Here is a 22,337-nt window from a genome sequence, read left to right on the forward strand (position 1 = left end):
GTAGGGGCGTAGATCAGAAAACTAGTCAGTATCTGGTGTGACCACCATTTTCCTCATGTAGTGCGACATCTCCTTTGCATAGAGTTGATCAGGCTGTTGATTGTGGCCTGTGGAATGTTGTCCCACTCTTCAATAGCTGTACAAAGTTTCTGGATATTGGCGGGAACTGGAACACGCTGTCGTACACGTTGCTTCAGAGCATCCCAAACTTGCTCAATGGGTGACATGTCTGGTGAGTATGCAGGCCACGGAAGAACTGGGACATTTTCAGCATCCAGGAATTGAGTACAGATCCTTGCGACATGGGGCCATGCATTATCATGCTGAAACATGAGTTGATGGCAGCAGATGAATGTCACGACAACGGGCCTCAGGATCTCGTCATGGTATCTCTGTGCATTCAAATCGCCATCGATAAAATGCTAATTGTGTTCATTGTCCATAGCTTATGCCTGCCCATACCATAACCCCATTGCCACCATGGGGCACTCTGATCACAACATTGACATCAACAAACCGCTCACCCACATAATGCCATACATGCTGTCAGCCATCTGCCCGGTACAGTTGAAACCGGGATTCATCCGTGAAGAGCACACTTTCTCCAGTGTGCCAGTGACCATCAAAGGTGAGTATTTGCCCACTGAAGTCGGTTATGAAGCCGCACTGTAGTCAGTTCAAGACCCTGGTGAGGACGACAAGCACTCAGATGAGCTTCCCTCAGACGGTTTCTGACAGTTTGTGCAGAAATTCTTCGGTATTGCAAACACACAGTTTCATCAGCTGTCTGAGTAGCTGGTCTCAGATGATCCCGCAGGTGAAGAAGCTGGATGTGGAGGTTCTGGGCTGGCGTGGTTACACGTGGTCTGTGGTGGTGAGGCTGGTTGGATTTACTGCCAAATTCTGTAAAATGATGTTGGAGGCGGCTTATGGTTGAGAAATTAACATTTAATTCTCTGGCAAAAGCGCTGGTGGACATTCCTGCAGTCAGCATGCCAAATTGCACACTCCCTCAAATCTTCAGATATCTGTAGAATTGTGTTGTTGACAAAACTGCACATTTTACAGTGGCATTTTATTGTCCCCAGCAAAGAGGAAAGGGGGATACCTAGTCAGTTGTACAACTGAATGCCTTCAACTGAAATGTGTCTTCCGCATTTAACCCAACCCCTCTGAATCAGAGAGGTGCGGGGGGATACCTTAATCAACATCCACGTCTTCGGTGGCCGGGGAACAGTGGGTTAACTGCCTTGCTCAGGAGCAGAGCGACAGATTTTTACCATGTCAGCTCGGAGATTCGATCCAGCAACCTTTCGGTTACACAAGGTGCACCTGTGTAATAATCATGCTGTTTAATCAGCTTCTTGATATACCACACCTGTCAGGTGGATGTATTATCTTGGCAAAGGAGAAAGGCTCACGAACAGGGATGTAAACAAATTTGAGAACACAAAATTGAGAAAAGTTTTTGTGCGTATGGAACATTTCTGGGGCCTTTTATTTCAGCTCATGAAACCAACACTTTACACATTGCGTTTATGTTTTTGTTCAGTGTAGTACAATGGAACATCAGGAACATTTTAACAAGATTGTAGTGTCAAAGCTAAACTCTATCCCTAACTCGGTGGTCAGAGGAGAAGTAAGGTCTATCATCATCATCAGTATTCAGACCGCAAACAAATACCAAACATCTCCCTCCTCAACAACCAGGTCAGCAGTGACTGTAGCTCATCATCCCAATAACTTCACAGTGAACCATGTAGAACGGGGATGTGAGTCTGGACCGTGGGCGGTAGATCAAAATAGCAGACTAGCACTGTCCACTGACAGCAGAGCACTGCTATCTGTGCTGCTGTCTAACTCAATACAATACAAGACAACCATGTACCTGCTATATGAATGATTCATCTGACCATCTCTAGCTCTGTCTGCAGGGGGAGAGAGGGAGAATCTAGACAGAGGAACAACTGAGCTATGGCTACTGATGTGAGAAGAACCCAATACATATGGACTAAGGCTTATAGGGGTTTTGGTGCTGAAAAGGAATGTCAGGCTTTGGTCTTAAAACAAGCTCAAAAAACCTAGAGTTTAATAAAGACTATTAATGTTTCGCTTTAAACGTCTATCAGAAATCAATATGGAACAGAGGCGGGTGGATGAAGGCGTGTGAGAGAGAGAAATAGAGAGAGAGGTCTGTAATGTGGGCTCAATTGAGGATTACTCTCTTTTTCTCAATGTTTTCACAGCACATCACACGCATAGCTAATGAGCCTCCGCCCGGGCAGGCATCAGAGACGGCCTTAGAAAGTGATCACAGGGAGAGGAAGAAACTCCGCCTGCTTAAAACTCTGCCCTTTCCCCGTCTCTTCTCCCCGGTGGCACAATCAGGACCTTTTCACACAACAGTCTGCGTCCTGGACAGTCTCTCTAATCTTTTCCATGACTACACTGAACTCATCAACATTTAGTGTGGCTGCCTGGTACAGAGTGGACTTAAACAGGCAAGCCTGATCTAAGGTGATATCTCAGGTTTCACTATTCAGCAATGACTTATTATGCAAGTCAGATTTATTTGGACACTGTCTGCAAAATGGTACATTTTCACATTCAATAAGTGTAATCATCAAAGTCCTTCTAACTGACCCCCTCCTCGTGGCACTTGGAGAAAGAGAATGAAGATAACAGTCAAGGTGAATAGTGATAGAGTAATGTTTAGGAGGAGTCCAAACCTTGGATGCAGAGTCCTTGGGTTCGTTGCTATTGTCCTGTAGGAATGAATGGAGATGACAGATGAGCTGGGGGGGTTGTCAGACAGCAGGTCAGGAGAGAGTCAGGAGGACGGGGGTTTCAGGGGCTGGACGGACCGACGTTACACTTCCTTCCCCCTTGACCTTCAAGGACTAAGGCTTTCACAAGGTTATTAACAGAGAGGAGAGTTCATTTATCTTTAACAGGGGTCATCTCATCAGCTTTACATTAGAAAAACCCTGAGAAGTGAGATGAAAGTGTGTGTGATTTTCTTTTTCTACAAAAAATTGTCTGGAATTAAATTCAGCATCTCAAAGAGGCCTACAGAACACTTTATAGTGCATGTGGTGTAAAACTACAAAACAACTGAGCTGAGTGTGTGTATCTGACAAATGAATTGAATTTCATGTGTGCTCTGCTCTCCTAGGTTTTAGCACTCTGTTGTTGTCACTTACAGTTGAGAATGGATAAGACACAGGGAGCCTATCTCTCTGGTTGGTAGTAAACATTAAGACCTATCACAAGCTTCAAGCGGTTTAGGCAACGCTCCAGCAGATCCAGAAGGCTTCGCCCACACTTTCTCTCTCCCTCTCGCACTCTCTGTGGCGGTAGGCAGGCTTTATTTTCCTCCTGTACTTTTGGCTGGTGCAAAACTGAGGCTCTGGCTCTCCTCTCTTGCTCTCTGTGGGCCTGGGTGCTGGTGGTGCCTGGGGTTCCCACTGCGCGTGTGACAAGGTGTTGAGGGGTGTTGAGGTGGGGGGTTGGTGGTTGTAGGGGGGGCCACAGGAGCGACTGACCGCATACACATCTTGAGTGGAAGCGTAGGTACAGACTGAGGCTGCATGCCGGCCGTTTTAACAGATCAGAGCTAACAGCAGATACCGAGACTTCTTCTGAAGACACTGTGCGACTCCGGACTCAGCCCCCCGCCGCCCCGCTGGATTCCCGCAGATTCAAAGGAAAAGAAAAACACGTCACGCCACTTCAACCAAGAAATCTTCTCAGCTTGCAGAAAATGGGGGGAAAAACTCTTAATCTTGGGTGCCATTTTGAACTGGGAAAAATACCAGGGGATCTTACACGGGGAAAAATCTAAATAAATCTTCTTTTCAGCTTTGCCAGCAAAAAAATGAAAAATCTCATGACTTTGGAAGCAATTATACTTGAGGAAAAATATTGCTCTCAAAAAGAGAAAAAGGGTGGGGAATATAGAAACACAAAAATTCCTCTCTCTTCTCCAAGGCACTTTCACTGCTTTCCTTCACATTAAAATAAATTTATATTTCAAATAATCGATATATACATTATTCTCTTGGCTAAGTCCTTGATGATTATCCCCAATCAGGAAATATATGAAGGAAAAGTCCAAATGGAATTCTTTCCAAACTCCCATGGTTTACGAAGGGGATGCCAGACGGGGCTTTCCTGTGTGTATGAGAACTCTCCTCGGTGATCTTGAGGGCCGATGGAACACGCAACAGTTGGGAACGCTCCGGCGGAAAGGGAAGAAACACGGGCTCAGCTTTCCTCAGGCCATACTAACCTTAACAGAGGAAGAGTGGGATGGTGAAGAGTGGGTATCGACTTTTCGCCTTTTGTGATCTGGAAAAAAAACAAGAGGATTAATTCTGTTCTCATTTCAACTGGGGCACATTCAAACTAGTAGCTCCGATTACCTACTGACAATCAGCAGAAACAGTATAAGTGCAGAGCCAGTGTTGGCAGTCAGGCTGCTTACCCCTCTCAGATTCAGCAGATTCAGATCGGGGAACTGGAGACTTGAGGGACCCGGACACAGAACTCCTGTCTCCTCCCTTCTCCTTACTCTGGTCTCCTCCCTTCTCCTTACTCTTGGACTCCTTGGCTCCAGTGTCGCGCTCCCTGGACAGCTCCTTGGGCTCTCCGTTGCCGGCCTTGGCCTTGTTGTCCTCTTTGCTGCTCTTCTCCTCCGCCTTCTGCTTGTCCCGGTCTGCCTTGGGCGTCTTCTCCTTACCCTCGCGTGGCGCCCGCTCCTCCTTGCCGGCTGCTCCTCTCTCGTCCCTCTGCTTCTCCCGCCGGCTCTCCCCCTTCGTCTCTGGAGTGCTGCCTGGAGTCTTCTCCTTCTTCTCTTTTTTCTCCTTCCCGCTCTTTTCTTTGTCATCCCTCTCTTTGATGGCTTTGGTGCTGCGAGGGAAACAGAATGGACATTGTTCAGAGTTCAACATTGACAACATGCAATGAGAAGCAAAAGCCGAGACTGACTCAACTTCCTCTTCCCCTACACTTAAGAGGGGGAAAAAAATCATAGTCCTTCTTTAATACCTGGATAGAATCATACAGATTCCTTCTTTAATACCTGGATAGAATCATACAGATTCCTTCTTTAATACCTGGATAGAATCATACAGATTCCTTCTTTAATACCTGGATAGAATCATACAGATTCCTTCTTTAATACCTGGATAGAATCATACAGATTCCTTCTTTAATACCTGGATAGAATCATACAGATTCCTTCTTTAATACCTGGATAGAATCATACAGATTCCTTCTTTAATACCTGGATAGAATCATACAGATTCCTTCTTTAATACCTGGATAGAATCATACAGATTCCTTCTTTAATACCTGGATAGAATCATACAGATTCCTTCTTTAATACCTGGATAGAATCATACAGATTCCTTCTTTAATACCTGGATAGAATCATACAGATTCCTTCTTTAATATCTGGATAGAATCATACAGATTCCTTCTTTAATACCTGGATAGAATCATACAGATTCCTTCTTTAATATCTGGATAGAATCATACAGATTCCTTCTTTAATACCTAAATAGAATCATACATGAGGCAAAACTTAAGATGTCTAGACTTTATATTGATGGGTTCTGGGTTCTGACGCCTAAACTATCTATCCTATTGAAATATTGAGTGCCATAGTCTGGTTTCTACACCAGAAGTTAATATCTGTAGGAAGAATGTATATGTTGGATGCAATTAAGCTGGAATGTACTGAGTAAAGGAAAGGCAATCACATGTTGGCAGGCACTGATGGAGAGATGTGGTTTTGTGAGGAAGGGGGTTGAGGTCAGGTCACATTAAGGGAGAAGGAACAGTTTATTGCCCACATCACCTAACTTCCTGCCTAGTAATACATATTTAATGTTTAGAGAGAAGGAGGAGACTCCACTCAAATTGGGACATGTATATACTACCACTGGTGGAAATATGTCTTTGTTTGTGTAGCGGAATGACCCAATGGGTGAATATACTTGGTTTGAGCTTTACCAACTGTCAAATGTCATAAGATTAATTTAGAACCTAACAATATCCACCAGTTAAAAGTGCTGTGTTAGATTCCAGTCTGGGGATTCACTGACTGACTAATATTCAAACAATTGATTATCTTATTCAGCTTCTTTTTTTTTGTACTTATTAATGAGCAATAGTGTAATAGTTGAAAACAGTAAATAAATATAGTTGTTTCCCAGCGCTGTTCGCTTCTGTTGGCTAGCCTCCATGCTTACCTGTTAGGAGCACCATTCCCATTGCTGGTGGTCACTTTGGCCGCTGTGCTGTTGGCTTTGTTCACTGGCTTCGCCGCCCCCTGAGATTTATCCTTGGATCGGTCTACCAAAACACAAAGCAGCAACAGCATGAACACAATGGCCCTTTCAATAAAACAAATGTCCCCATGCTAATTCTAACTATAACACCTGTCGGGGGGGGGGGGGGGGGGGGTTTGTAATATTTCCTCTTCAGCTCATCTTGTGACAGAAGGGCAGACCCACTCACCAGCGTCCTCGCAGGCTCCCTCCTCCGTCTTGCTGGCGTTGGTGGCAGGCTTGGCTGTGGTGCCAGGGCCGTTCAGCTGGCTGGCAGTGGTGGTGCTACGCACCGGCTGCTCCTTGTGGTGGAACTCATTCTCAGGGACCATGTGCACCTTCCTGCCTTTCAACTGGCCAGAATAGCTGTAAGATGCATGGAGAGTTTACACAAGGTACAGGCAGGGCAATCACACAGCGTCACACCCCATACACATGCCAAACTAAAACTCCCATAGACACAACACTCCCACCTAGGCAATTAAGAAGATAATATCTTTCCACTTTCTCACACACACACACACACACACACACACTAGGGTTTCCGTTAGCCGGTAATGGCCAGCTTTTATCCGATACAAAATTTGAAAACACAAATAAAATTGGTGCCAGCCAATTGTCCGGAGAAGAAGAATAAATCCCATTACAAAATAAAGCTTTTTAGCCTATTAATTGATGGAAATACATTTGACTGGTGATGATTATCGGTCTATAGGTTCATTTGCAGAATTTAGTGGAATGACATTGGTGCGTGTGTACAGTATATTCATTATCCATCTTATCACACGTGTACAGCATACAGATAGAGGCTTTGAGTGGAAATTCTGTCAGACAGCGGAAGAGCTGCTGCTACAGCATCTTGAGGTGCTTTCAAGACAACTGGGAACTCTGGAAAGATACAAGGTCAAATCATGACATCAGCGATCTTCAGGTCGGAAAGTCGGAGCTCAAGAAAGAGGCCCGAGTTGAATGACTGTTCAAAATACTTTATTTTCCCAGTTGTCTTGAACAGACTGAAGTCGGAAGTCCGAGTTCCCAGTTTTTTTTACGCAACATTAAACTGCAAAGGCAGGCAGGCTTCATCAGCGCACATTTGCAATGAGCTGGAGGTAGTACGCATTTTGAAAACATACTCAATTGTTTGAAACCTGAATGTTTTGATATGAGCCATGTCTTACCTTGCTTCAAAGTAGGCTATTAGATCTCCTCTCTTTCTACATTTCAAACAGATATTTTCATCTCTGTCACATGAAACCGCTCACATGTGCAGTGCCCTTTTGACAACAGTGTTTCCCGCTAATTGCAGTATGGAACAAACATTTGTGCGTAGCCTACTGCCTTGTGTGCATTGCTGCGCTTATAATGTGAAGAAATAATAATTGATTAATATTTTAAGCTAAACGTTCTGATCTGTTGCATCAGACTCATTGCTTTTTAACATCTTTTTATGTAGCCTAGGCCTACTGGTTGTATGAATCTGGGATCTATCGTCCCACAACTGTTACAGAGACTGTTTGGAATTGGCAATTTCTTTCTCGACAAGCTGACCAATAGAATAGGCAGCCTAAACTTTTCTACTATAATAGATTGATGTAGGCTACTGATTTTGCTGTTTTTTTACTCATCTTATTGCCTGATGAAAAGTAAATGTGGACAGTTATTCTAACATGTTCAAAGTGCACATCAGAATTCAGTAAGGACAGCACATCGATGCATCCTCAACTTGCATGTTCTGTTAATATGAATTACCATATTGTAAATGTGATTTCTGTCGTCATTCTGAGCACTTTCGGTGGAAACCCTAATCAGGTTACGCACCCAATGCAAATTAAAATGTTGCCGTCAAATGGCCGGTGCCACATTTTCCAAACACACACACACACACACACACACACACACACACACACACTCACAGGATCCGTGAGGATTTGACAGGTACATCCCCTGAAGCTTTGTAGAGAATTGTTTTATCTGTCTCCAGTGCCTAACAGCAGCCTCACCTGACTAACTGAGTCCCATTAAGCCTCATCCTCTACTACTGACCTCAACACAAAGTACCTAGATCCCTAATCTGATTTCAAAACTCTGTTTAGATAATCCACGACAAGTACTTCCCATTGTAAATAACATCTGGATAAAAGTGCAACTAAACCTTCACTAATGATAATTCATCCAATACCACTTCATCTATATCCCTGTAGTTAAAAGTACACCTCTATTTAACACCACCCTTTGTGGGTACTAGCTACACAACAAACTGACAAACCTAACAGCAAAATGCTTGCGACTTGCACCCCACAATAAACTAAAACCGCACATTGCTAGTGAACTGTCTGACTGTGCGGCACTGCAAAAAGCATGGCTGGTGGACTCTGTGTTACCCCATAGCCAAGGCATAGAGGTCTGGCCTCTTCTCCTTCTCCTCCAGACAGATCTTGTGGACGCGGCACTCCAGCGCCTGGCCCAGGTTCAGCACTTTGGGGTAACAAGGCAGGATCTTGGTCAGCACGATGAGGATGTTCCGGATGTGGGTGTACTCCCCCGTCTCCAAGCAGTGGACTGATGCCTGGAGGACACAGAGGGAGAAAGGGGTATATTGTTACTGCTGCATCCACACATTCCACTGACCTCTGATTATACGGTACATACAGAGGAGACAGGAGCCTTCATGTTTCAGGAGCTTCTCACTCAGAGCGGCTACAATTTCCTGCTAACATTGTCTGTCACGTTTATTTTTCAATTAAAGTATTACATTCTGAACAATGGTAGTAAATTAATTAGCATCAGTCATCAAAATTGTTAAAAGGTTTAAAAAACTATTCTAATAAATGCAAAAGTTGAACAATGGATGATGATATTCCAAACTTTTAGAATGTTTAAAATCAGATATTGACTGAATTATAGCACATAAGACATTTTTACTGGCACGGACAAATAATGATTGGAGTTTGGTGGGAATTCATGGTATTCCATTTATCGTCAAATTTCACCTTAGTTATCTTAGAATGCACTCATATATACATTTTCTAATAGTATCAGGATTGGAAGAACATTTTTTTTTGTGTTAAAATAAAGACAATTATATGTGCCTCATTTTCATAAATACACCAGGTGGAATAGGGAGCAACGACCAACAAACTGGCTCCATCTAGGCCTACCTGCACACACCTGCGGCGTCTAGACTGCCTCATTAATTACTGTTGTTAAGGGCTGTGCTAGTCAAGAAATTGTCATACGATAATTGTCATGCAAACTGCTACCGGTCTCACGGTAATATAATGTTAATTAACATAAACATGTTTGGCCCGCCTTAAAAAAAAAAAAAAAGGCATTTCTTTTTTAACCTTTATTTAACTAGGCAAGTCAATTAAGAACAAATTCTTATTTACAATGACGGCCTAGGAACAGTGGCTTAACTGCCTTGTTCAGGGGCAGAACAACAGATTTTTACCATGTCAGCTCAGGGATTCGATCTTGCAACCTTTCGGTTAATGGTCCATCGCTCTAACCACTAGGCTACCAGCCCAGTCCAACGCTCTAACCACTAGGCTACCAGCCCAGTCCAACGCTCTAACCACTAGGCTACCTGCCCAGTCCAACGCTCTAACCACTAGGCTACCTGCCCAGTCCAACGCTCTAACCACTAGGCTACCTGCCCATTCCAACGCTCTAACCACTAGGCTACCTGCCCAGTCCAACGCTCTAACCACTAGGCTACCTGCCCAGTCCAACGCTCTAACCAATAGGCTACCTGCCCAGTCCAACGCCCTAACCACTAGGCTACCTGCCCAGTCCAACGCTCTAACCACTAGGCTACCTGCCCATTCCAACGCTCTAAACACTAGGCTACCTGCCCAGTCCAACGCTCTAACCACTAGGCTACCTGCCCAGTCCAACGCTCTAACCACTAGGCTACCTGCCCAGTCCAACGCTCTAACCACTAGGCTACCTGCCCAGTCCAACGCTCTAACCACTAGGCTACCTGCCCATTCCAACGCTCTAACCACTAGGCTACCTGCCCATTCCAACGCTCTAACCACTAGGCTACCTGCCCAGTCCAACGCTCTAACCACTAGGCTACCTGCCCATTCCAACGCTCCAAGCACTAGGCTACATGCCCATTCCAACGCTCTAACCACTAGGCTACCTGCCCAGTCCAACGCTCTAACCACTAGGCTACCTGCCCATTCCAACGCTCCAAGCACTAGGCTACATGCCCATTCCAACGCTCTAACCACTAGGCTACCTGCCCAGTCCAACGCTCTAACCACTAGGCTACCTTCCCAGTCCATCGCTCTAACCACTAGGCTACCTGCCCAGTCCAACGCTCTAACCACTAGGCTACCTGCCCAGTCCATCGCTCTAACCACTAGGCTACCTGTCGTCCCCATGGAGCATCTACATTTCAAAAAGTGGAATAAATCCATTTAATATCATCACAATAAAATGTATTATTTATTTAGTTGTGATAGGCCTATAAACCTGGGAATGTCTTATAAATGAAAACATAAGGGCTGTTTGATGCAACTTTATAACGATGATTTTGAAAAAGTTGCAAAAAAAGGGATCCTTCCAGTCGGGAGAGAGAGAACTGCATTGCTGCTTGTGTAGCAAGAAAGTTACGGGGTATCGAATCAATGAAAGACAGAATTAAAAAGTGAAATGAGAAAGAAAAGCTACAACAACCAAAAGCCAACAGGTAGGCTGCTATTTACACTACAATCTGAGTGGAGTTGTATAGACTGTGTACGACGGTGAGAAGCACAGTAACGGGATGGCTAGCCTCAATTAGCTAGCTTCTCTCGGTTTGATACAGTCAAGACGATATCATAACCGTCATCGATAAGAGACATTACTGTGCAGCCGTATTCGTCGACCTGGCCAAGGTTTTCGACTCTGTCAATCACCACATTCTTATCAGCAGACTCAGCCTTAGCTTCTCAAATGATTGCCTCTCCTGGTTCACCAACTACTTCTCTGATAGAGTTCAGTGTGTCAAATCGGAGGGCCTGTTGTCCAGACCTCTGGCAGTCTCTATGGGGGTGCCACAGGGTTAAATTCTCTGGCCGACTCTCTTCTCTGTATACATCAATGATCTCGCTCTTGCTGCTGGTGATTCTCTGATCCACCTCTACGCAGACGACACCATTCTGTATACATCTGGCCCTTCTTTGGACACTGTGTTAACAAACCTCCAAACGAGCTTCAATGCCATACAACTCTCCTTCCGTGGCCTCCAACTGCTCTTAAATGCAAGTAAAACTAAATGCATGCTCTTCAACCGATTGCTGTCCACACCTGCCCGCCCGTCCAGCATCACTACTCTGGACAGTTCTGACCTAGAATATGTAGACAACTACAAATACCTAGGTGTCTGGATAGACTAAACTCTCCTTCCAGACTCACATTAAGCATCTCCAATCCAAAATTAAATCTAGAATCGGCTTCCTATTTCGCAACAAAGCATCCTTCACTTACCCTCGTAAAACTGACCATCCTACCGATTCTCGACTTTGGCAACGCCATTTACAAAACAGCCTCCAACACTCTACTCAACAAATTGGATGCAGTCTATCACAGTGCCATCTGTTTTGTCACCAAAGCCCCATATACTACCCACCACTGCGACTTGTACGCTCTCGTTGGCTGGCCCTCGCTTCATACTCGTCGCCAAACCCACCAGCTTCAGGTCATCTACAAGTCTCTGCTAGGTAAAGCCCCGCCTTATCTCAGCTCACTGGTCACCATAGCAGCGCCCACCCGTAACACGCGCTCCCGCAGGTATATCTCATTGGTCACCCCCAAAGCCAATTCTTCCTTTGGCTGCCTTTCCTTCCAGTTCTCTGCTGCCAATGACTGGAACGAACTGCAAAAATCACTGAAGCTGGAGACTCGTATCTCCCGCACTAGCTTTAAGCACCAACTGTCAGAGCAGTTCACAGATCACTGCACCTGTACATAGCCCATCTGTAAATAGCCCATCCAACTACCTCATCCCCGTACTTTATTTAATTATTTATCTTGCTCCTTTGCACCCCAGTATCTCTACTTGCACATTCATCTTCTGCACATCTACCATTCCAGTGTTTAATTGCTATATTGTAATTACTTCACCACCATGGCCTATTTATTGCCTTACCTCCTCCCTTATCCTACCTCATTTGCACACACTGTATATAGACTTTTTCTACTGTATGTTTGTTTATTCCATGTGTAACTCCGTGTTGTTGTATGTGTCAAATTGCTACGCTTTATCTTGGCCAGGTCGCAGTTGCAAATGAGAACTTGTTCTCAACTAGCCTACCTGGTTAAATAAAGGTGAATTTAAAAAAAATAAAAAGCCAGGTACTATGTAATCGGATGGGATGATAAATAACTAGCAAGAAGTTAGTCTAGTGCGAGATAAGTGGTTACAGTCTCTCCCTCCGAGCCTGCTCAAGCCTCCCGTGTCTAAAAGACAATTTATGCTTGCAAACCGGAGGCTCCGTACGGAGGGTTTGTTGCAATTGAGGAGCCTCCGAGGCTTGCAGGGGACAAATCGAGCTCGGCATCGCCTTATGCCTCCCAAATTCAATCATGAAGTGTTTAGAGAGTGATTAAAGGGACAATAGAGTGCTGAGTACCAGGCCATTAGAGGGCCATTAGCAAGTTTGTTAGGCTACTCATCAGGGCCATTCATTTGCACAGTTTTGGATTGGGATTACCTTGACCAATGGTCACAGGGAATTTGACTGCGGTCATGACTCGTGACTGTCAGTGTTGCAGTAATACAGTCACTGCATCAGCACTACTGTTGTTGTCACCTTCTGTTGCATAACACAAGTGTTTCAATAGCAGGGTACCCTCCGATTAAAAATCAACAGGCTTGGCTCTAGATTACACCCATCTATGGATACTTTACATTGTGAGATCAGACATAAGGTAGCCTAGGGTGGTAGGTAGCCTAGCAGTTAAGAGCGTTGGGCCAGTAACGGAAAGGTCCCCCTTGCCGACAAGGTAGAAAAATCTGCCGTTCTGCCCTTGAGCAAGGCAGTTACCCTCCAACAACAACTGCTCCCCGGGCGCCGATGACGTGGATGTCGATTGAGGCAGCCCCCTGCACCTCTCTGATTCAGAGGGTTCAATGCGTGAGACACATTTCGGTTGAATGCATTCCGTTGTACAACTGACGAGGTATCCCCTTTCCCTCGATAATATCACTATAATCCAAGTGTTCATATTCAAAGTTGCTTTCCTTTCTGCGCATCTAACTTGTAAACACGTCAACTGTATTAAATTAGTACTTTTTTCAATTCCACAATAAATAAACAGCCATCAAAATAAAGTGATCTTTCTTGTGGTGTAATTGTCGACACAATGCGTTAAATCCCAGACAAAGCTTCAGCATTCTTCGAGATGCTACAGAAAGACAACGCATTCCGTTGAGCCCATTTCAGCCATTAGCGGCGTGTGTTTGACAGGTCATTACAAACATTTTGGCGGGTCGTAATGTTAACGGGAAAAAGCGACAGGCACAAGCCAGAGTATGAAAGAGTCGTAGGAGTAAAATGAAAGCAATCAATCCAGCAAGATTTAGGTGACAAGTGGATTTTGCGTCCCTCAAACACAGTAAATAGCTGTCTGAAAGACAGCTCCTCAGGTTGGAGGGGCATGCGCATTGCTAAATGAATAGCCGTTAATAAGACCAGATTGACTTCTTCAGAAGGTTTTGAAACAAAGGGAGGAACTCACTTTAGTCAGCTTGTAGTGCCATTTGTGCACCACGTGTCTGAAGTTCTCATAGTCCAGCTGGTCGGCTTTGTTCCCTCCGTCGAAGCCTGTGGCTCTGAAGATGGTCAGGAAGCCTGGGTAGTTACCACACTCCTTGAAGAGGGGACAACACACAGACAAGATGACGAGGGGACAACACACAGACAAGATGACGAGGGGACAACACACAGACAAGATGACGAGGGGACAACACACAGACAAGATGACGAGGGGACAACACACAGACAAGATGACGAGGGGACAACACACAGACAAGATGACGAGGGGACAACACACAGACAAGATGACGAGGGGACAACACACAGACAAGATGACGAGGGGACAACACACAGACAAGATGACGAGGGGACAACACACAGACAAGATGACGAGGGGACAACACACAGACAAGATGACGAGGGGACAACACACAGACAAGATGACGAGGGGACAACACACAGACAAGATGACGAGGGGACAACACACAGACAAGATGACGAGGGGACAACACACAGACAAGATGACGAGGGGACAACACACAGACAAGATGAAGAGGGGACAACACACAGACAAGATGAAGAGGGGACAACACACAGACAAGATGAAGAGGGGACAACACACAGACAAGATGAAGAGGGGACAACACACAGACAAGATGACGAGGGGACAACACACAGACAAGATGAAGCGGGGACAACACACAGACAAGATGACGAGGGGACAACACACAGACAAGATGACGAGGGGACAACACACAGACAAGATGAAGAGGGGACAACACACAGACAAGATGAAGAGGGGACAACACACAGACAAGATGACGAGGGGACAACACACAGACAAGATGACGAGGGGACAACACACAGACAAGATGAAGTGTTAACAATGGTTACATTTGCATTGTACAGCTTCCACACTTGTGTGAATGTTAGTAATATCAGTAGATAATGTTGCCCAACCTCAAATCAACTCCTAGCCCCTCGGAGGCCGATACCCTATGCACTTGGGATCTGAGATGTAGTGTGTGTGTGTGAGAGAGAGCGAGCGAGAGGTGAGTAGTGGGTACCTTCTCGTAGACAGCACGGTCGCTGTGCCAGCGGGTCACAGTCTCCAGCATGCAGCACAGGAAACGTCCGTAGCGCCGCGACTCGTTCTCTGTGCAGCTGGCCACCGTGTAGATGATGTCAGAGAACACCTGCAGAGAAGACCACGCAACACAGTTAGGAGGTCAGGACAGAGTAATGAAGCACTGAAAATCCCATGGTATAATAACATGTGACAACCAGAGACAGTAGAGGGCAAAGAGGCAGAAAGGGGACAGAGATGTCTAACCCGGTCATAGCAGAGCAGGGTGCAGAAGTTGGGAGCCTTCTGCTGGTGCACCAGCTCCACAAAGCGGGCGCAGTACACCGCGTCGATGGCAGAGAAGATACAGCGAGGGAACAGACACAGCTGCAGGAACTTAGTGATGGTCTCATTCTTGGTGGATTCTGAACGAGGGAGAAAGAGGGAGGGAGAGGATAATGATTTATAAAAAGGAGGATGGGAGAAGAACAGAGAATTAGAATTGCAGTCAACTAACTCCCATGACTCATCTTCTGAGTCACTAATTCTTCAAACAAGATTTGAGAAGGCTCAAACACACTCCTTTAAAATGTCGTTAGCTTGGGTTAGCTGTACAAAGATATCGTTAAATATGACAGACATGTTTGTTAATGAAATGGGAGAGTTGACAGCTGCCAATAACACCCATCCACCAAAACGGACTACGGCGCCTTTACATCAAACAACTCCATATTAATGTAATTACTTCGGTCATGGTCATGCTTGTTAATGGGTCTAAGACAAAAAAGATGAGCCTGGTTTTGAGGCGCCTCCTGGGAGCTGAGGGGGCTTTGCAGTTCTGTGGTGTTACTGTCCCAACAACAGAGCCTGCTCTAATGGCAAGAGGAGGCTGGGTGAGGGAGGGTCTTCTGGAATGAGTGCTGTGAGGGGCAGTAAGCAGTGTGTGCGCTTGTGTGAGAGAGAGAGGCTGTATCTTACTGGCGAGGAGCCAGTTGTCTTTCTCCAGTTTGAGGCGGTGCAGGACCCTCTGGACGTGCTCCAGCTGTTTCTTCTCCTCCTCCTGCAGCTTGTCCTGTAGGGCCGTGCAGCGCTCCTTCTCCTTCTTCTTCTTGTTCATGGGCTGCAGACAGACACCAGACAGACAGACTGGTTAGTGTGTGTTCATGGGCTGCAGACAGACACCAGACAGACAGACTGGTTAGTGTGTGTTCATGGGCTGCAGACAGACACCAGACAGACTGGTTAGTGTGTGTTCATGGGCTGCAGACAGACACCAGACAGACTGGTTAGTGTGTATTCATGGGCTACAGACAGACACCAGACAGACTGGTTAGTGTGTATTCATGGGCTACAGACAGACACCAGACAGACTGGTTAGTGTGTATTCATGGGCTGCAGACAGACACCAGACAGACACCATACAGACTGGTTAGTGTGTGTTCATGGGCTGCAGACAGACACCAGACAGACTGGTTAGTGTGTGTTCATGGGCTGCAGACAGACACCAGACAGCCAGACAGGCTGGTTAGTGTGTGTTCATGGGCTGAAGACAGACACCAGACAGACTGGTTAGTGTGTATTCATGGGCTGCAGACAGACACCAGACAGCCAGACAGGCTGGTTAGTGTGTGTTCATGGGCTGCAGACAGACACCAGACAGACTGGTTAGTGTGTTCATGGGCTGCAGACAGACAGCAGACACCAGACAGACAGGCTGGTTAGTGTGTGTGTTCATGGGCTGCAGACAGACAGGCTGGTTAGTGTGTGTTCATGGGCTGCAGACAGACAGCAGACACCACAGATAGACAGGCTGGTTAGTGTGTATTCATGGTCTACAGACAGACAGCAGACACCACAGAGAGACAGGCTGGTTATTGTGTGTTCATGGGCTGCAGACAGACAGGCTGGTTAGTGTGTGTTCATGGGCTGCAGACAGACACCAGACAGACAGACAGGCTGGTTAGTGTGTGTTCATGGGCTGCAGACAGACAGGCTGGTTATTGTGTGTTCATGGGCTGCAGACAGACAGGCTGGTTAGTGTGTGTTCATGGGCTGCAGACAGACACCAGACAGACAGACAGGCTGGTTAGTGGGTGTTCATGGGCTGCAGACAGACAGCAGACACCACAGATAGACAGGCTGGTTAGTGTGTGTTCATGGGCTGCAGACAGACACCAGACAGACAGACAGGCTGGTTAGTGTGTATTCATGGGCTGCATACAGACACCAGACAGACAGACAGGCTGGTTAGTGTGTGTTCATGGGCTGCAGACAGACACCAGACAGACAGACAGGCTGGTTAGTGGGTGTTCATGGTCTACAGACAAACAGCAGACACCACAGACAGACAGGCTGGTTAGTGTGTATTCATGAGCAGACACCACAGACAGACAGGCTGGTTAGTGTGTGTGTTCATGGGCTGCAGACAGACAGCAGACACCACAGACAGACAGGCTGCTGTTTAGATGGGGTGAACACATACACAGAGAGAACACTAATAACAACTTGGAGCTGAAGCACAATACAATTGCAGTGCAATTACCATAACTCTCCAAGTCAAGTGATAATTGGAGACCATTGCAATTCCACCACAATGAACTGTGCGACTGTGTGTTTGGAGGGCATTTAATGAGGGAGAGATTAACTGGAAGATGAGAAAATTCTCTGTGTGCTGCAGTATTGTCATCAAGGGGTCTGATAGATGCCTGGGGTCCTGTTCATTAAGCACCAAACAGAAGAAAACGGACTGAAACGGGGAGGGACTACTTGGACCTGTCCACTACATGGTTAAATAAGAAATGCTCATTTACATTTTCCGTAGCAAAACTTTTTCAACTGTTTTCCATTGTGTGCTCTAAATGAACACACCCCTGATGATGTGACTCACCACATCAGGGTTCTCCTCGATGGCCTTGACCTGGACCTGGAGCTTCTTCACCTCGCGGTCGTAGGCGTTGTGTGGCACGGCCAGGTCGTACATGGTCAGCGACCAGAAGGTGGCGTAGAACTGGGGTCGGAGGTCGTCCCAGACGCGGGGCGGGTGCAGGGACACCACAGCCTCATGCACCGGCGACATCACCAGCTCGCACGCAGCCACGTACTTATGGACCTTTTGCTGCTGCCGGTTGCCCTTCTCAGCTTTCTTCAGTTCATCATACTTAGACTGGGGAGAGAGAAGGGGACACTCAGTCTCCTTTACATGGTAAGATTCACTAACGGATTGATATACAATACGTTTCAGTATAGGAGTTTATACAGTCAGCCTGGATCAGCCTGATCTGTGGTTGTGTATTATACATGACTCCCAGCAGGACAGTGGGTCTGATCTGTTCCCTGACACAACCTGACTGAGCCGGTCAGATGGGATTGTTCAGATGGCGTGACCATGTCGTGTGACCACAGCAGAGGGGGAACTCAGCATGTTTCACGCCCGGCCAGGGGGACAGTAAATCAGGTTACACAGCACATGGGAGGAGGGTGGCTGTCGCTCTCTGGAACTAAACCATTCTTCTTCCAGGACACTACGTGGCCAGTGTTCTCAAAGCATTACAGTGCACATCAATTCAAGGTTGCAGTCGTATGAGTTTGTATTGAATTCATTTGTTGTGTCCTGGACACATATACTCACTGTGGCTGTATCCATTGGTCATACTGTACAAGCTAAAGGTGAACTACCAGAGGGAAGGAGACTACTTACCAGGATCTGATGTCCGTACATGGGGCGTGAGAGGAAGAAGGCAGCGTCATGGGGAGTGTGGAACTGGTTACACAGGATGTCGATGGAGGGAACACGCTTGATGTAGTCCTCAGTACTCAGGTTGGAGGCCAGGAAGCCACCAAACTGGACCAGGGTGTCGTGACACTGTAGCCAGGGGACATGCGGGAGAGTCAGAGTGTGTCCAGAATGGCACCCTAATCCTTCTTTAGTGCACTACTTTTGACAAGGGCCGCATGGCCTCTGGTTGAAAGTAGTGCTCTATATAGGAAATAAGGTTCAATTTCTGACACATCCCAGGAAGTTCATTCTCTCTTATTACACAGCCATGTCTGTGCGTTATTAATCCCACATATCCTTATTTGTTTAAGGACACAACCTGGCTCTGACAGAGGCAATTTTGTGAGATTATCGACGAGGAAAGCTCACAGCTTCCAGGAAACTTGGGGGAATTAAACTAAACATAAATTGTCAGCTGTGTAATGTTTAAAAAATGTATTAATGAGGAAGACGGAGAACTCCATTACCCTGATGTAGATTATGGACAAGACTTGAAGTTACCCTGTGCGGGTTATGAGTTCATACCTGGTCGTAGAGCTTTCCCACCAGTTTGAGGTGTTTCTCACCCCCCTCCAGAAAGACCACCCCGTTGCGTTGCTGGGCCATGAGGAGACAGAGGGGCAGAGCCAGCTCATGGTCCAACAGGGCATCCTTTAGACGCTGGGACGACTTCTTAGTGTTACGGATCTGACCAAAGTAACCACCCTGGGGACAGAAAGAAAATAGAATTGAACTATTTCAAGTCATACTTAGCAATAGCCAACTAGTGCAATGTGCCTCAGCTTTGAGCTGGTCATGGTGTATAGTTTCAACGTTTAAGTCAGACTAAAGATGGTCCTGTACCTCAGCTTTGAGCTGGTCATGGTATATAGTTTCAACGTTTAAGTCAGACTAAAGATGGTCCAGTACCTCAGCTTTGAGCTGGTCATGGTATATAGTTTGAACGTTTAAGTCAGACTAAAGATGGTTCAGTACCTCAGCTTTGAGCTGCTCCCCTCCAGTCATAGCCTCCATCTGCTCCGATGTCATCTCATCCGTGATCTCGATGCCGGCCATCTTCTGCACCACCTCTTTTAGAATCAGCAGGTCAAAACTGCAGGGGGGGGGGGGGGGACACAACAGAAGCATATTTATGAATGTGGATAAACAAATAATACGTGCACATACACAAAAATAAACACGTGTCAACAACCATGGTTGGGCGAAAACAATCGTAGGAGTAGCTAAGAACAGCACACTAATAATAGTAGATTCCAGCAAATCTACATAATTTATTCTGTTCCATGCTGTTTCATGGGCACTATGGCAGAGTGCCACCTCTATTTACTTCCCGTGCATTCCTGGCCCCGGAGAAGGACTGATCTGAACTGATGGGAGAGGGAGGGAGGGAGGAAACAAGAGAGGAGGGAGGGAGGAAACAAGAGAAAGTTGCCATGGAGCCCAGTGTGATTCACTACCTGCTGACTCCAGCCATTACAGGGAGACCAGGGCTGTGATAATTACCCTCCCCTCCTCCTTCATCTATGGGTGCCCAAACACCCACACAGTCAGCAGCCTCCTCATCAACACCACATTACTCAGCAGCTCTGCCCGGGCCAGGACCCTGCAGGGAGGCACAACAACGGCCAAGGCCCTTCTCTCTCAGCCCAGAGTCTAGCCAGACAGAGACGGAGGGGACCCAGTTGACTGACTACGAACAACAAACTCCATCACTATGAATCACATCAGAGCCAGCAAGCCAATGAGGTGGCTGTCTGCCTGATGAGGAGTTATAGTTACCTCTTCCCTGCTTTCAGCGTATTGGTCACATACTGGAGGAGGCCGGCCAACTCAATTGGGTATTTCCTGAAAACCGCTCCACACAGACTAGCCAGGCCTGGATAGGAGACAGGAGAAAGGTCAGCAGTCCATTAGTTAGCAAGCAGACATATGTTGCATAAACACAGTCAACTAGAGTTGTACTGGGATGGACTTACATGGAACAAAAGCACACCCTAATGCCCCTTTGACAATAAAGCTGATTCGTGACATCAGAGTCATGTTCGGTAGGGCACACTGTAGTAAAACATTTTGTAACGTAAAACGAAAAACTGTGTTTTTATTGGACAAGTTCAGGTGGTACCTCCCCTTTTCACACCATTTCTAAATATTTTGTCCTGAACACAACCCAAGTCAAATAATCCCCCCACATTGCTGTAGTAGTGAACTCACTCTGAAGCCAGGAGGATATCGTGGTGTCGTCATGTTTCATCTTCTCTTTCTCTGGATTGGCCAGCGCTTCAATAATGCAATCTATTGTCAATGAGTTAAGGGGCACAACACGGCAAGTCTTAATAAATTCTAACTGCTATGGCTAAAGAATTCCAAATACATAGTTAAACAAAGTACTGAATGTGTATAAATACATGAGTCACGAAATGGCAGAGTAAGGATACAGGCCATGACGTCATAGTTGAGTGAGGTGAGGTATTTGAGGGAGTCTACCACTGGACCGATGAGGTTGTCATACCACTGGATCTGAGACAGGATCTGAGAGAGGGACAGTAATACCTGGTTAATACAACACAGACCAGAGCGAAGCTCTCTCCACTAGCCTACCTATTGTTCCTGCAGTAAGGAGGATTCACCATCGTCATCAAATGTTTTCATCATTTATCTGCAGAGAATCGTCAAAAAGCCTACCTGTATGCAAATTAGGGAGACAAATGACCGATTCAATCTGGTAGGCTACTGACGAGTCACTCACTTTAACGTCACTGTCTGCAAGTCCTGATGGGACTTCATATGGAAAATATAATACAAACAAGATCTTTAGTTTACTTGTCCAGATGCGATAGCATGGACTTAACTACACTAAATGATTTATGAATGGCAAGGACATAAGGGATCGACTTTATTCAGTCAGATCAACACCTTTTAGAAACTAGTCAAGCTTGCTGTTTGTCAATCAAAGCACAGCAAATTGCCTATGCGCCACCACTCTGTAGCTACATGTAAAACACGCCAGGGTCCAAGGTTAACTTTTTTCCTCACTAGCCCAATTGGGCCAGTGGGCCAAACAATCTGCTGGCCCGAACAGAATTTCTACTGGTCCAGACATGGTGTAGTTCTTAAATGCATTGCAGTTATGCAGGGCAAATAGGTTGGCATGCATTCTCCCTATATTCAGCTATTAATAGGCTTCTTTTGGTTATTATAATATGTATTTATGTATGTATTAAAAAGCTGTGTAATATAATTTAGCAATGCAAGTCATTACTCTATTCTTTAGAAACAAAAATGAACGCAATGCAATTCTAAAGTATGATGTTTTCAGATTTTAAACAAGACGCTGCCCCTTTAAGACAAACGCTCCAAAAGAGATAGGCTAGCCAAGATAAATGCCAGGTGTCTTTTTGTATCTTTGTATATTC

The 22,337-nt window shown here is 45.9% G+C and overlaps 1 protein-coding gene across 2 annotated transcripts in view; it reads right to left on the reverse strand.

Moving 5' to 3' along the window:
• The window catches only part of LOC115154455 (THO complex subunit 2), a 69,954-nt gene that overhangs the window by 8,964 nt on the left and 38,653 nt on the right, over positions 1 to 22,337 (reverse strand). For both annotated transcript variants that reach the window (XM_029700693.1, XM_029700692.1), the window contains exons 17-33: positions 21,360 to 21,453; positions 21,136 to 21,216; positions 20,704 to 20,800; positions 19,900 to 20,017; positions 19,450 to 19,629; positions 18,847 to 19,011; positions 18,037 to 18,312; positions 16,128 to 16,269; positions 15,417 to 15,574; positions 15,151 to 15,279; positions 14,067 to 14,198; positions 8,717 to 8,901; positions 6,526 to 6,701; positions 6,258 to 6,360; positions 4,487 to 4,911; positions 4,292 to 4,350; positions 2,730 to 2,765 (exon numbers count right to left, since the gene is read on the reverse strand). In XM_029700693.1, coding sequence (XP_029556553.1) covers positions 2,730 to 2,765; positions 4,292 to 4,350; positions 4,487 to 4,911; positions 6,258 to 6,360; positions 6,526 to 6,701; positions 8,717 to 8,901; positions 14,067 to 14,198; positions 15,151 to 15,279; positions 15,417 to 15,574; positions 16,128 to 16,269; positions 18,037 to 18,312; positions 18,847 to 19,011; positions 19,450 to 19,629; positions 19,900 to 20,017; positions 20,704 to 20,800; positions 21,136 to 21,216; positions 21,360 to 21,453 — 2,556 coding nt within the window. The remainder of the gene's footprint in view (positions 1 to 2,729; positions 2,766 to 4,291; positions 4,351 to 4,486; positions 4,912 to 6,257; positions 6,361 to 6,525; positions 6,702 to 8,716; positions 8,902 to 14,066; positions 14,199 to 15,150; positions 15,280 to 15,416; positions 15,575 to 16,127; positions 16,270 to 18,036; positions 18,313 to 18,846; positions 19,012 to 19,449; positions 19,630 to 19,899; positions 20,018 to 20,703; positions 20,801 to 21,135; positions 21,217 to 21,359; positions 21,454 to 22,337) is intronic.

This window comes from Salmo trutta, chromosome 19, assembly GCF_901001165.1.
Source record: "Salmo trutta chromosome 19, fSalTru1.1, whole genome shotgun sequence".
Taxonomy (NCBI): domain Eukaryota; kingdom Metazoa; phylum Chordata; class Actinopteri; order Salmoniformes; family Salmonidae; genus Salmo; species Salmo trutta.